Genomic DNA, 14,285 nt, shown 5'->3' on the forward strand with positions numbered 1-14,285 from the left:
GCCAAATGTGTGTTTTAACGTTTTTAAAAGCGAGTATCAAGCAGTTTACGTAATTTAGTTTCCTTTTTGTTTCTCGTTAATAGATTCCGCGGCCATATTTTTGAAATGGTGTCAAAAACAGCTGCATCAGTTTTACAACACCATGAGTCAAGTGAAAATCACACCCTGGGATCCAGACAACACTGTGCATATCGATGACATTTACATACAGTTATCAATGCTGAGAGATGACAGAAAACCTGACGGAACAAGGAAAGAAAAGCTAAACGATTATAGCGAAATATTTGAAGGCCACGGACGTCATCTTAACCCTAAAAGAATTCTAGTGTACGGAAGACCTGGAATAGGAAAATCAACTTTCACTCAAAAGATTGTTGTGGACTGGACAAGAGGCGAGAAAGGAATTTTAAAGAAGTTTGATGTTGTACTTCTAATTAAGTTGCGAGATGTTTGCGACATCAACGATTTCTGCGCCATGCTGAAAACTGCTGAACTGTTGTCTGCTGATGAACCAATGGGGATCGATAACTTGTACGAATATGTCTGTCAGAACCAGGAGAAAGTCCTGCTCGTTTTGGATGGTTATGATGAGTACAGCGCTGGAAAATCATCGCCAGTTTATCAGATTTGGAAAGGCAGTAATTTGAGAGGTTGTTGTGTTGTTGTCACCACACGGCGCGTGAAAGAGGATGAACTGAGAGGGCCAAGTCACGTTCAGTTTGAAATCAATGGGTTCGATAGTGAGGAGCAAGTTAGACAGTTTGCGAGCAAGTTACTTAGTGATCGACAAGATGTCGAAGAGCTTATTGAATACGTTAACAAACAAAAACTCTGGGGCATGGCGGAGATACCACTTCTCTTGTTAATGTTGTGTCTACTCTGGAAAGAGAAAGATCGTAAAAGACTACCCACATCTCGGGCGGATCTTTTCATACGATTTATGCAGACCCTCTTTGATCATCTGGCTGCGAAAGATTCAGATGAAGCATTTAAGAGCATAGAGGTATACAAAGAGGAACTCTCAAAATTAGGAGAACTGGCATTTTATGCTCTTTTGGATGACTGCCTTCATTTCAACTTCAGCAAACTGCCCGATAGCGATGTCTTTAAGAAATTTATTGACGTCGGGTTTTTTCAAGTCTCAAAACTATCAAGTCTGAATCCTGAGAAAATCGTTTATTATCTCCATAAATCTGTTCAGGAGTTCCTTGCAGCCTGGTTCATCATTCAAGAACTGATAATCAGGAAGAATAAAACTGTCACCTGTCTGTCAAAAGTCGACTCGCTTGAAAAGATAGCAAAGATGGTTGAAGTTCTGAAATTCGTCTGTGAGTTGTCATCAGATGCTGCCCGTGCTGTACTCAGTCATCTGCGGATCATAGGAGAGAAAGAAGATCTCACAGCGTATAACTTCACTAAGACGCCCTCAATTGAAGATTTCTCAGAAAGTCAAAGGAAGTTTATTTCTATTAGTTTAGATTGTTTGCTTTGCTGTCCAGCCTCAGACAGAGAAGCCGTGTTTCCTTTGTTCCTTGAGTCTGTTAATTATGTTTTAATTCTAAATTACAGACAGGTTCCTATTGCTGCCAGAGAACACTTACTGAAATCACCCATCAGGTTTCCAAACTATGTATTTTTTGAGTACGAGAAACGTAAGGCGATAGATGATGACATTTTCTCTATAATGCTTGATTTGAACACTTACGTTATATTGTGTTCGGGGGAGAACAGCAAAGTACAAAAGTACGCCAATCTGTTAGAGAAAGATATTTTCCTAAGGAAAAAGGGAGAGAAAATGTTCTTCTATCTTTCTGGCATTCGTAAAGAATACCTCGGCTCTCTGCCTACTGAACTGCTTACTGAACTCGCATCAGCCCCAGTGTCTCCTCAGAAGCCTGTTGATAACCTGTCAAAGAATCAAGACAACAACAGAGCTTTGGTTTTGACTGAGAACGTGCCGGAGCAGACTCGGCAGCATTGTCTGTCATTTGTCAGAGAGGTTGAAATTAGACACCCAACAAGTGAGGATCTCATGATTGTGAATTACGTGTTACCTTTTGTAACAAGTCCTCGAGACGTAGATTTCAAGGGTTCAATTGACGTCACCTACCACGCTCAGCTGACAGAGAGAATGGTTTCTTGTATACACTTCACTGACAATCTCCACAGCTTAACACTTAAAAGGATCAATTTGACAGCAAAGTGTGCTACTGACATTGCTAGGTCACTGCACCAGGCTCCTAACTTACATAAGGTCGACATGTCACGGAATCCTTTACACAGTAGTGTGAGTGATGTGGCTGAGAACCTACACCACGTGCCACAGTTGACTAAATTAAAATTGCAAGGAGTCCATATGGGAGATAAAGAGAGTGAGATACTTGCTGCTTCACTAAAATATGTAAAGAAGTTACAAGTACTGGCGTTATCATTCAACCCACTTGGTCACGGGATCAATGAACTGGCTAAACACCTGAACAGTGTGCCTTCCCTGAATAAGCTGAAGCTGAGGAATACACAGATGGGTGAAGAGGAAGCCACAGCTGTTGCCCATTGTTTACATCGTCTTTCAGAGCTAAAGAAACTTGCTTTATCATTCAACCCACTGGGTCACGGGATTATTGCACTGGCTAAACACCTGCACTGGGTTTGTCACTTGTTCGTGCTGGAGTTGTGTGATACACAGATGGGTGAAGAGGAAGTATCAGCACTGGCCCATGCACTGAAGTATGTACCAGAGCTGGTGTTGCTTCAACTAGGGTCCAATCCACTTGGTCGAGGAGTCAGTAATCTGATCCAGCATCTCGGCAGTATTCCTAAGCTGACGTTCCTGTACCTGTCTGATGTTAAGATGACAAAGAAAGAAGCCGACGAGTTGTGTACAGCAGTACGTGGAACGAACATTAACTTGTTCACTGATTACCATGTAAGTGTTTTGTTGACATTTGTTTTTACTCTTTGTGTCTTGTACCTACTAATACTTGGCACTATTCCCAATAAGCTTCTTTTAAAAATAACGGTTTCTACGAGTAGTCTGAATGAAAGGAAATATAGTGAGTTTGGAACATTCATAATTGTGTGCAAGCTTGCCTTCTTTCACGAAACAAATATTTGTGAATAATTATCAAAAACTTTTAAACGAAAACTCGAAACAATTTAGTTATCCGTACATTGGATTTTTTAGTGATTTACTGTAACATCCGCGGATGATAGTACATTGTTTATTCGAAGAAAATCAAGGGCCAAATGTCCCTATGACTACATAGCAGTGATTTGAAGAAAAATTGTCAAGTCACTTAAACCACGTTTAACGTTTGTTTTAGGCTACAGCCAAATGCAATAGGGAGAGCTCTGTGAACTATGAATGAAGTATCTTTATTTCTTTCACAGCTGTGAAACGCTTCCTCAAAAGCTATAAATACAGTAAAGTTTTGGCTAAACCAAGAATGTACAAACTATGTATGGTACAATAATAAAAGAAAAAGAGACATTAAGAAAATTTCTTAAAAGTCCTTTTCATATAGCGAGGGGTGTAGTAATAGGAGTATGCCTCGTTCCTAACTTTTAAGTACAAAGGAGACAAAAACTGTTTTTTTTTAATTAGAAGGAAAACACGTGAGTTTTTTTGTGGTGCCATTGCAATTGGACATACATTAATTTTATTTCGGCTGACAAGAGATCTTCAAGAGACCTTCATTTAAGTGGCTAGAATTTAATACGGTTAACATTTTTACGGCTAACGGTTAACATTGAAACCCATTTATACGAATAGTACAGTTGTTATTAAGTATTTGAAAAGTAGTTTTAAATGACACGAAAAGACGAAAGTAAAATGATGAACGTCAGTGAAAGCCACTGTATCGTACCATGTTTGCTTTAAAATGGCTTCCCGTGTCTCTCATCTTGTAAACAGCTTGATAGCCGGGGTATGTGGAAAGCGTGGGGCCGCGGCACCCCTTACCCCGGCAACCGGCCCCGCGTTTTCCACTAATCCTGATACACTTCTGCACATATTAGTTCGCTTCCCGAGAAGTACTACGCGGCCCAGAAAAAAAAATTAAAGATTTTCCAAAAATTGAAAAAATGAGCGATGTCGTGTAAACAAGCTTTTCATGAAGATATAGCTGAGATGGAAATATATGTTCATTAAAACAACAAAGTCACTTGGAATTGAACGAACAATGCCATCGTATAAAGAAAGAACACGGTGGAGTGAAAGTGTTAAAAATAGGTCCTCGTCAAGGAAATCCGTCTTGCCCGGCGATCCCGGCTTTCTCCCAGCCTTCTTAATTGTTGTCTTCCAACTTTGACATATAGTTTAAATTAAATTTAACGCGCATTAAGTTTTACCGTGACAAATTTGAGGGAGTACTAAATTTAGCGATTTTCACCCAACTCGATAAAATCGCTAAAATTAGTAGCCGCTAACAATAGTAACCTTAAGGTAACTAGAAAAATAACATTTTTTTTTGTTTCAGCTATGCGGAAAAACTGATAAACCAAAAAAAAAAAAAAAGAAACATTTCGATTCTGACAATACTTGTTTTCATATTATGCTGACGATCATTAAAATTGCTTGATTTTGCATTTCTTGCTCAATACTTTCTAAGCTACCCGTGCATACACCAAATCTCTCTCGGAGTAATTTCTCATTCTCATGAAAGCGAATACTAATTGGACATGCACTATCCAGTAACATCTAGTTGTCCCAGAATCGACCTTGCCTTCCGACCATGGACATCAGCCCGCAGAGTTCGCTTTCCACTAAACATCCAGTGCTATGCAGCATGCTTTTCCCAACGCTAAACACTTCTGACCAGCAGTGTTAAAGACATATTCAAAAGCAAACATAGAGAAAGTTTTTCTTTGAAATGAATAAGTGATGGTACCATAAATTGCCTTGTTGAAAAGCAAAAAAGCCTGCCTTGTTTGTTCGTGGGAAATATCTGCTACGCTGAAAGAAATATTGGGACAAAATTATGTTTGTTAGTTCTGCAATGCGAAAAAGAATTGATCATGAAATGCTGCTGGCAAGGGTTAAGCTAAAAACTGAGGAAAGTCTTAGAGCTCTGTACAAAATAGTCCAATTTTATGCAGCACAGTTTCCCAGGGGTATTATTGCTTAGGATTAAAAATACATTCAAAACAGGACTTTAAATTTAGGTGATAATAGTAATAGTATACACAAATACATAGTATACACAAAATAAGTTGATTCCTTCTCTTATTTGAATCGATCAACACAATTGCGCTTATAGATAACACGTGGACATTGAAGGTCTTTTGAGATTGCGAACGAGAACGATTAGCTGAAAAGTATATCTTGGTGTATGCTGTTTTCAGTTACTGAAAATAGTAATGCTTTTTCACACAATAAACTGCCATATTGTAATGGGTTTAATTTTACTTTCCGCTTTCGTCTCTCTGATAGACAAGAAATGATTGGTGGGGTGGCTATCGACTGCGCACGGAGGCTGAGTTAAGACATGGTGGGCCTGATGTTTTCCACGAGGCAAATACTTTATTTGCTGATGAGTGAGAGATCAAATCCCAAGCAGACTCGGATTCTTTGTCACAAAAACCCGAGGAGATGTGACCCTGGATGTATCATGATGTGTTGGATCGGTAACGAAGTGACGTGATTACTATCGAACTTCAAAAATATTTAATATATATTTAGTGTACAAATACTAGAAATTACTTTATTGCCCAGATTCATTTTGGAATTCCAGGTATGCGTTCTTCAAAGTAATCAACTGACCACTCACTTGTTAAATTGGAATCTATTTCTTCATCTCTCAATTCAAACTCGATCAACACGGCACAGATGTACGGTATGACTCGTGCTACTTGAGCAACGTGAAGGTGATACTCGACGAAAATTAACCCAAGTTACCTCGCACGTTCATGACTTTGGATGCTCAGGGCAGGTAATCGGAACAGGAGGAAGTTAAAACGTGTAAAAACGGCATAAGTGAGATTGCGGTTTCGTCCTTTTACACTTCCTCCCAACCTGATTAGGTGCCCCCCTTAGTCTCTGAGAAACTAACACTTCACTTTCAACGTTTAACGAAACTTGCTCTCGCTAAGCAAATGTTAAGCCAAAGCATAATGCTGCTGTGGTAGAAGAATACCTGTTTACTTTGCCTTGCAACAACACCTGAACTCTGCTTTATCAATGGTTGCGTTTTTCGCTGCCGTCAGTCATCTAATCGGACCTCTCAGGAAACAGAAGTTTTCTACAACGGGTGAAACGGTCGCCTTTGTGGGTTGTGATTGGTTGATATTTCCTTGTTTCTCTGTTTCAATACAAGGCCAAATAACATCCAGATAGGTAACACATGCATTTAATAACACAAGTACTTCGTCGCGATGAAAATTTTACATACCGTATTTTCTCGATTAAACGCCGGCCTCGTATAAACGCCAGGTCAACATTGCCAATTTTTAAATAAACGCCGGGGGCGTTTGTTCGAGGTCCCGGCGTTTATTTGAGGTCAAGCAAACAAGTAAATATATTCTCTTGAATGGCACTGCTAATGACATACTCGTACGGTATGATGCTTTGGAAACTTCAATAAACGTTCAAAAGAAAAGTCCAGCGTAACATGGCTAGGATGGGCGCTGTACAACAAAATAAAACCTAGCAGTGTTTGCGTTCCTGTCTTCATGATTGACGCATTTTCTTTCTTGTGTTAGCGCTCACAGTCGTTAAAATCTCGGAGATTCCTCCAGCGTTTGTTTATAACTTGGATGAGCTCGTTTAAAAACGAGGAGGTCGTTGGCGACATTGCCGTTTATGAACTTAAAACTTTGTACCCATAACTTTAACTTGCATGCGCCTTTATTGTTCATATACCGTTTATGTTCTGTTTATCCCAAATCCTCAATGAATCATAAACGTGTTTAATTCGCAATAGTGTCAACTTTGGCCATGCTTTGGGCAATTATCAACTTTGGATACCCAGGGACAGTTTTTCGGGGCAGAACGAAGAGAATAATCGTCCCGCCTTGACAAATTGCCCCTTGGTCTCGGAGATCGGTAACGATAAATTAATCTGAAAAATTGACAGAAAATTGCAGTCCGTTAATGAACGCCGGGCCCCGATTAAACGCCAGCTTCAAATAAACGCCGGGTCCACCAAGCCAAGTTTGAAATAAACGCCGGGGGCGTTTAATCGAGAAAATACGGTAATAATGCTTTACAAACTTACATTCTCTGATTGAATTTCGGCGTAAAATTCCTGCAATACTTTAGCTAAATTAGCTCGACCGGAGATACACAATTCGAGTGAACGATGTTTCGTTTCTCGCAAGACAACAAGAAGTTGCTCTCTTTGTCTCTTGGCCTTGTGCATATGATTCTAAATCCCATTTTTTGGCTGCAGGTTGTCCCATTTATAACAAATAGACGCTGATTTTTCTTTCCGAACACAATTCGCTTCAAGAGAAACTGTTCGAGACTGCGTTAATTCAAAGCTTGCTGTACGTGTACGCACCTGAATGGTTTTCCCGCGTCAGCGACGCTGATATTGGTTAAAATTATTCGGATGATAAACCGAGAACCAATCAGCTGCAGGGCCGTTAATGCCTTAACAGCCCGCTAGGAGTCATTTGCGGCCCGCAAAGCGCGTGTTTCCAAGAGGGCGGTTTTCAATTTGGCCGCGTGTATTAATAATAATTATGATTGGCAGTAGCGTAAAATGCAAATCCCAAGGTAGAGTGTTATTAAAAGGCTCAGTAAAACGGATTGCAGGGAACTTCATGCCGTATAGGAGCAGTTGTCATTTAAGTGTCGCAAAACCAAAATCAAAGCAATCACATGACTGTTGGTAAGAAAACAACATAGTGAACCAATGAGAAATCAAAGCAAAAAATACACGGAACCGACCGTCTGGTTGAGTAGACGGTTTGAGTTTTTTTAACCGCTCACACTGAACTGCAAAGCAAACCAAGTTATCTCAAATAGCTCTGTTGTTAAGGCGGTTTTTTAATGACTGTCGAAAAACCAAAGTAATCACTTCTGACCAATAACAGGGCACCCAAATACCGTAATGAACCAATCAGAAGTCACAGTAAAACCTTGCAACCGGTGAAAAGCGCGGGAAAACTCACCAACACAATTCACTCATGATTTTGGTTTTGCATCTGATTGGCTGAGAAAATAACATGTTTGTTCTTATTGGTCAGTCCAGATTACACGAGTATTTTGAACCAATCACACAGCTCAGGAGCGAACACGTGATTACTTTGGACAGTGAATGAATAACCGCTCTAAGTTGTCAGATGTCTTTTGTTTATCAAATAACAAAAAAAGTTAAATTACCAAAACTGACTGAAAAGTAAAGGAAGTAAATGCGAAGAGTTCTTTTTTCATTGAAGTGATATAACTGGAACTTCACAAATATCATTTAAATTTTTAGGATTGATGCTCGTGTGTTTTACTTGTAGATGATCTTTGATGATGATTTTTCTAGTGTTGGAGCACTGCAGTCAGATGTATCATGTGTTAAAATTTATCGTGACCCGTTCATCCTCAGCAATGATGATCTTGTTTCTTTTCCTAACATTTCTATAACAAGTTGAGTCAGGCAGGTTATGAGAATGAACAAGCTGATCATCTCAGGAAAGACGTGTTGACTAAGAACCGAATTCTCCCATGGAGAGTTCTAGAAAATGTAAGAAAATAGTAAGGAGAATTAACAATCTCATCATGGACTAAAATGGCTCAAGTGTTATTTACAGTCTGTAGGCGTGACCTGCATCGCACAGCAGCGGCTGGTATGGTTGTTGTTTAAATTAACATCTTTGCTGACGGATTAGTAGCATGTTCTGGATTATCCCTTTTTAGAGTCAGTAGAGATTATTTTAAGCCAATTATTGTTATAAGTGTTGACCACACAGTCCACTAAAACAAAATGTGGTACTAACAAAAATTCGATTCTATCGTGAGAAGAATTTAAACCTGTCGGTTGTACACAGACATTGAAGTTACATTTAACTGTAGAATTATTCAGCTCAGGGTTGTGTACTGAGAACATGACCGCAGGTAGTTTGTAGTGGTGAATACGTAGAATATATATCAAAAGAAGGGCTGAAAATGCACAAGACACTTTTTATTAGTGAATGTATTGTATCTTGTATAAATGAGCCAAGTTATTGTTGCTGCTGCGAGGGATAAATAAAGGAGAATAAATGTACAGTGACAAATTGTGTTCCAGTTATTGCCATTTATGAACATTATACACCTGGGTCGAGTTGTTCAAAAGATTGATAGCGCTATCCACCGGATAAATCACTATCCAGTGGATAGCGCGGTATGTTTTGTTATTAACCCTTATCCACTGGACAGCGATTTATCCAGTGGATAGCGTTATCCACCCTTTGAATAACTGGGCTCTGGATATTGCGAATCACTAATAATCTTTTAACACAACTGTTTCTTAGGGATCATGGGGGTATGGGGACTGGGTAAAGGAGCTGACTACTTCCGTTAGTTAAACAATGCCCCTCCCCCCATTGTTTATCAGAATGTGCCCCCCCCCCCCCCCACACACACACACACACACACACACACACACACAATCCCGCTTGTATTTGGAAATGATTATTTTAAAAATCAAGACATGCCGCCGTACAATTTGGCCTCTTCAGTACATCTCAGCGCAGGCAGCGTGGTCGAGTGGTTTAGGGCGCTGGTGTTGTAATCCGGGGATCCCGGCTTCAAAACCTCCACCCTGCCACTGGCTGGATTCGTCTGCCTCCTGCCAGATTTTTAACTTTGTAATGTTCATTTAAAATATTTGTTTTCTTTGTTTCAATGACATGCCTGTTACTAGCCGTTGAAGAGATATGAAGCAAAGTGCATGACTACTATAAACAACATTTACATTTTTTACATTCCTTGAAGCATTGAAGCTTCTAGTCTGCTTGAATAACACACACTTATGCATACCAGTTTGATTTTTCTTTTTCTTTGTTTCAGATTGAGATATGAATATGAGACGATTAAAAAATAACTCAATCTGGTGTTAAAAGAAAACTAGACCAAATATAAGGGTTTTGGCTTACAGGAGCACTCTGGAAAAAAAACTATATGAGAAGGACAAGGGCGATTAGGAAAGTTAACACGAGAAACAGTTGAAACTGGGGCGAGGCTGCTAAGGGTTAACGTGATTGAAATTTTCCAAAGAATTTGGACACGCTGGTGTTTCGTAAAAATATTGGACTGTTTTGAGGTAACCTGAAATCATGCCCTCCCTCCTTACAAAAAATAAGAACGCCTGATCGCAGGTTAGTTTTGAGGCTGCCAGGAGACCTTCTACTGCACATGCTCCTTTTCCTCAACCCGCGTGTGTTCGCTCCTCACTTCTTCTCAGGAAATTAATTAGGCCATAAACAGTCTCCCTCCACGGCCTCCTGTTTTTGCATCTAGGGACGTGATCTTTGCGTCAAGAGAACGTCTCGACCCCACTAACGCTCTCCTTGCGAATTCCAGGTAAAAGCTTATCTGGTAAAGTAAATGCTACCAAAGGGCTTTTGCAAGGTGTGCCGGAGCACACATATAGCGGAAATAGCCAGTCTGTGGGCCAAGTGTCTTGCTCAATAACAGATCAGTGCACGATGTTCATACCTCTGGTAGGTTTCTTAAAAAGCGTTGACTGTACGTAGGTTATAGGAAGATAATCCAACAACAATTTTTAAGTGTCTTTATAGCATTTAATCAATCACACGTCAGTAATACTACAGCATTAATTGAGTGAGTAACTTTAGAATCAAAGGCGAGCAGAATGACTACTCATAGTCATTAATATGCAGTTTACTTGATAAAATCGTTACAAATCACTTGATATATCAGTGAGGGAGAAGTTATAATGCAGCTAAACTAATTTAATTTTTTTTCGTCGATGGACGATTAAATAGGGCTTACATAACGCTACACTTTGGTATGGCAGCAGCGACTCCCGCTAAAGCGGGTATCACTTGCAGCGCTCTATCAAAGAATCCTGGCTTTTTAACCTCATGCTGTCTATTCTGGTTCTGCTGCAGTTGTTGTTTCAAACTCTCCACCATTTGCTGCATTCCTTCGTTTGATTTCTGCATTTGCACAAGTCGTTCGTTTAATGCCTGATTTTCTTGCATAAAGGCTCGTCTGTCCTCTTCAGCCTGCTTCATGCTCGCCTTCATCATGTTATCCATTTGATCTCGTTGAGCCTTTGCTTCCGCTTGCATCTGTTCACGGAGTATCTTTGTTTCCTCTGCCTGTTTTGCTTGTAACATTTCCATCTGTTTTGAGAGACAATAATAACTTAGAGAAATGTTTGTTGTAGTGAGCGGTAACTGATGAAACCAACATCTTATGAGGCTTCGAAACGAAACTTGCTCTGGAGGGAGTAAGTAGACAATTGTGTAAACCAAATCCAGTTAATTCAACAAAACACTCTTCCGGGCATTCTTTGAGATTTAAACGTGAACAATCTGCAGGCCACACTGCCTTCTGTCTCAAATAAAATACTGCAAAAGAAAGCGCGGCATGCACCGCGTCTTACAAATACCATGATAAGGAAGCGTGATAGGTGGTTTTCACTGTCACGCCGCGAAAAATAAATCCAAAACTATTAAGTCAAAAACATCAAGAATATTACAGGTTATAGAAATTTACTATACAAACTACTTGTCCAAGTCTCAGGTCTCTACGGTATTCTGTACTCGAGTTATCCCTGAAAATGTTTCACGCAAATTTAGAGAGCACAGTATGGAAACGCCATTTTGGAGCCCAACTGCTTGGGCTCCAACATGGCGGCCGGAAATCAACAAAAACATCTGGCATTCACTTCTGCTACAAAAAGCAGTCAGATCACCATCATGAACAAGTTTACATATGGATAAATACTTCTTGCAAAATTTCAATTGTTCAGATTGTTAAAAATCACAAGATGAAGCATTTTAAGTATACGTGACAACCTTCTGGTGGCCATCTTTGATCTCGGTGGCGTGAAACTCCGAAATTCAAATTGCTCTATCTTAAAGACCGTGAATGCTATCGAGCTAAAAACCTTCAACAAGATATATATATTAAGGACGTCTAATAGCCAGTGAAGGATAAAAACTCAGGGGTCTTGCTATTTTGGATTTTAGAATTTTGATGACGTCACGTGAAAACCAAGAATACAAGATCAAAATCAAAACTCTTTTAACACTCATTCATACGTTTTCTATTACTTTAGTTAGAAGAATTTTGTTTCAGTCAAGACGGTTTTCCAGAGATGATGAGATTCTTCTTGGTATTGGTACAGTATTTGTCAGTAAAAGGTAAGGAGAGTCTATGACCAATTACAGAGGATTACGTCACTACTGTCTTACTTCCATATGTCGCTCATGATTTTCTTGTTGTAAGCGAGCGTATTCCTCCTGACAAAAACGAAAACAATAATTGATTAATAACTAAGTAATTGCTTATAGTTACATTTCATGGTTGATAGGCAACGTGCGTTTACTGTATAGAAATAATTATTTTTTGTACGATTGTTGTTTTGTAGTGTCCTTTTCTAGTTGGAAACTGACAGCTAGTGAAAAACTATCCTTCAACTGTCGCAGAATACCCAGGTATTGCTGCATTTCTTTCATGAATTCCTAAGTTAACCAGGGGAAAAAGGAAGCTGAGCTGTCAGTGAACTTAAACACATCAAGAAGATTTTCTTAAGTTGATGGGTTCATCATCATCATCATCATCATCATTTTTCTTACCCTCGGATTTCAGAGTAGCTTGTACAGCTAATATCTCCGAACATTTCAACAGCACACAGCACGATGGGCAAAGACCAGACCATAACAACGGGAAACTCTATGCCCTACTCTTTACGATAAGCGTGCGGGTTCTTTTACTTCCCCTGCTTACCATATCACTGAAGACGCAGGAGACCAGGTCTACGGTTGATCGCCCTTATCCGTGAAGACTAGAATATCTAACCATTTGCAGATGTTTTTGCAAAGGCGGCATATTCTCCTCAGTTGAGTGTTGATCTGGTCTGGGACTCGAATCCGAGACCTCCCGCACGGCAGTCCGGCGCTCTACCAACTGAGCTAAACGGTCGGCTGTTTATGTGTACATGAAAAATGAAGCTATTTTGCTCCAGTAAAAATCACCAAAAAGTGGGCTATAATAACTGGTGAGGCTTTATTCATCTCAGGCGGTAAAAATAGTTGAGAAGGTCGTGGTTTATAATTTTACTAGCTTCAATCTTCCCACCCCCTTTCTCTTTTATCAATGTTGCCTAACAGCAGATTTTGTTTCTTACGGCATTGTCTCAAGTATTTTGCAAATGGTCGTGGAATCTGCCTTCGTAAAACAAGTTATTTAACTTTTCAATGACTTAAAATGAGCAGATTTACAGCTTGTTCTTTTTGCAGTCCTATAAAAAAATACTATTATGTTTTTGTTGTTGGGAAAGCATTGGAATTGTTTATTTCACGTTGTTTGGAGATTTTCCACTTTTCTGCGACCGTCGGATTCTGTTGTAGTTTCATTCACCCTGAATACTTTGAAAAGCCTAGAAACAAGACTGAACCTAAACCCTGACCTTATTTAAAGATAAAGAAAGCGAAAATTGATACCCTTTTGAAGGCCAAAAAACGTAAAAAGGCACCCTATTCAAAGGGAGAAGGATCGTTTCGTGACGAATTAAATGACGTTTAACCGCGCACAGCGAAACACAAATCTTTATAACATCGCTTTACTAATACTTGAACGGATAGTTCAGTTTTAAAGATACCTCTTTTTCGTTTAGCTGGGCGTTTATTTTAGCTGATATAATTTAGGTACACTATCTAAGGATCACTCCGGGAACACAGTGTCAAAAGGAGCAAAAATGATGCCCTATTTAAGGACCGAGAACCTCAAAAACCATGCCGCGGCACATACCTATTTTGCCCGTATAAGAGTACCACCCCCCCCCCCCCCCCACGCCGCCTTTTGTATACTTCGTATCTTCTTACTAAATTGATTTGAGTAAGAAAACGATCGTGTTCGACCGGCATCACGAATCACGGTCTTCAAAATTAACAGATCACGCGTCGTAGTAGACTGGCAATTCACAGATCACGGCCAGATTTGAGCTGTTTTCAAGTGTCACGCGATAATTTTTGCCAAAATCACGCTCACGCATAACCTCTTTACTACCCTACCTCAGCTATGCAATAGTCATGGAACCCTTGAGCTAGGGAAACAAAATCATACGGTATACGTGAAAGGGAATACATCACAACAACATGCTCCTGTCACTTAT

General features: G+C 39.7%; 2 protein-coding genes and 1 long non-coding RNA gene across 7 annotated transcripts in view; 2 read left to right on the plus strand and 1 right to left on the minus strand.

Moving 5' to 3' along the window:
- LOC144650661 (uncharacterized) overlaps positions 1–9,210 on the plus strand; it is a 63,349-nt gene extending 54,139 nt beyond the window's left edge. Inside the window, exon 2 of the long non-coding RNA XR_013570161.1 lies at positions 9,050–9,210. This is a non-coding gene — a long non-coding RNA (uncharacterized LOC144650661). The remainder of the gene's footprint in view (positions 1–9,049) is intronic.
- LOC144650582 (NLR family CARD domain-containing protein 4-like) overlaps positions 1–9,210 on the plus strand; it is a 29,934-nt gene extending 20,724 nt beyond the window's left edge. For all 5 annotated transcript variants that reach the window (XM_078510287.1, XM_078510291.1, XM_078510288.1 and 2 more), the window contains 2 exons: positions 84–2,926; positions 5,432–9,210. In XM_078510287.1, the coding sequence (XP_078366413.1) occupies positions 84–2,926; positions 5,432–5,539 (2,951 nt within the window). In that variant the 3' untranslated portion in view covers positions 5,540–9,210. The remainder of the gene's footprint in view (positions 1–83; positions 2,927–5,431) is intronic.
- A 1,562-nt stretch (positions 9,211–10,772) lies between these two features.
- LOC144650645 (uncharacterized) lies at positions 10,773–12,627 on the minus strand. The gene is made up of 3 exons (XM_078510374.1): positions 12,512–12,627; positions 12,364–12,415; positions 10,773–11,286 (listed from the first exon to the last, which is right to left on the minus strand). Exons 1-3 carry the CDS (start codon positions 12,625–12,627, stop codon positions 10,927–10,929), a joined length of 528 nt encoding a protein of 175 aa, XP_078366500.1. The 3' UTR covers positions 10,773–10,926.
- Between the last annotated feature and the right edge of the window lie 1,658 nt (positions 12,628–14,285).

Source organism: Oculina patagonica, chromosome 4 (assembly GCF_052425735.1).
Source record: "Oculina patagonica isolate OP01 chromosome 4, crgOcupat, whole genome shotgun sequence".
NCBI lineage: Eukaryota > Metazoa > Cnidaria > Anthozoa > Scleractinia > Oculinidae > Oculina > Oculina patagonica.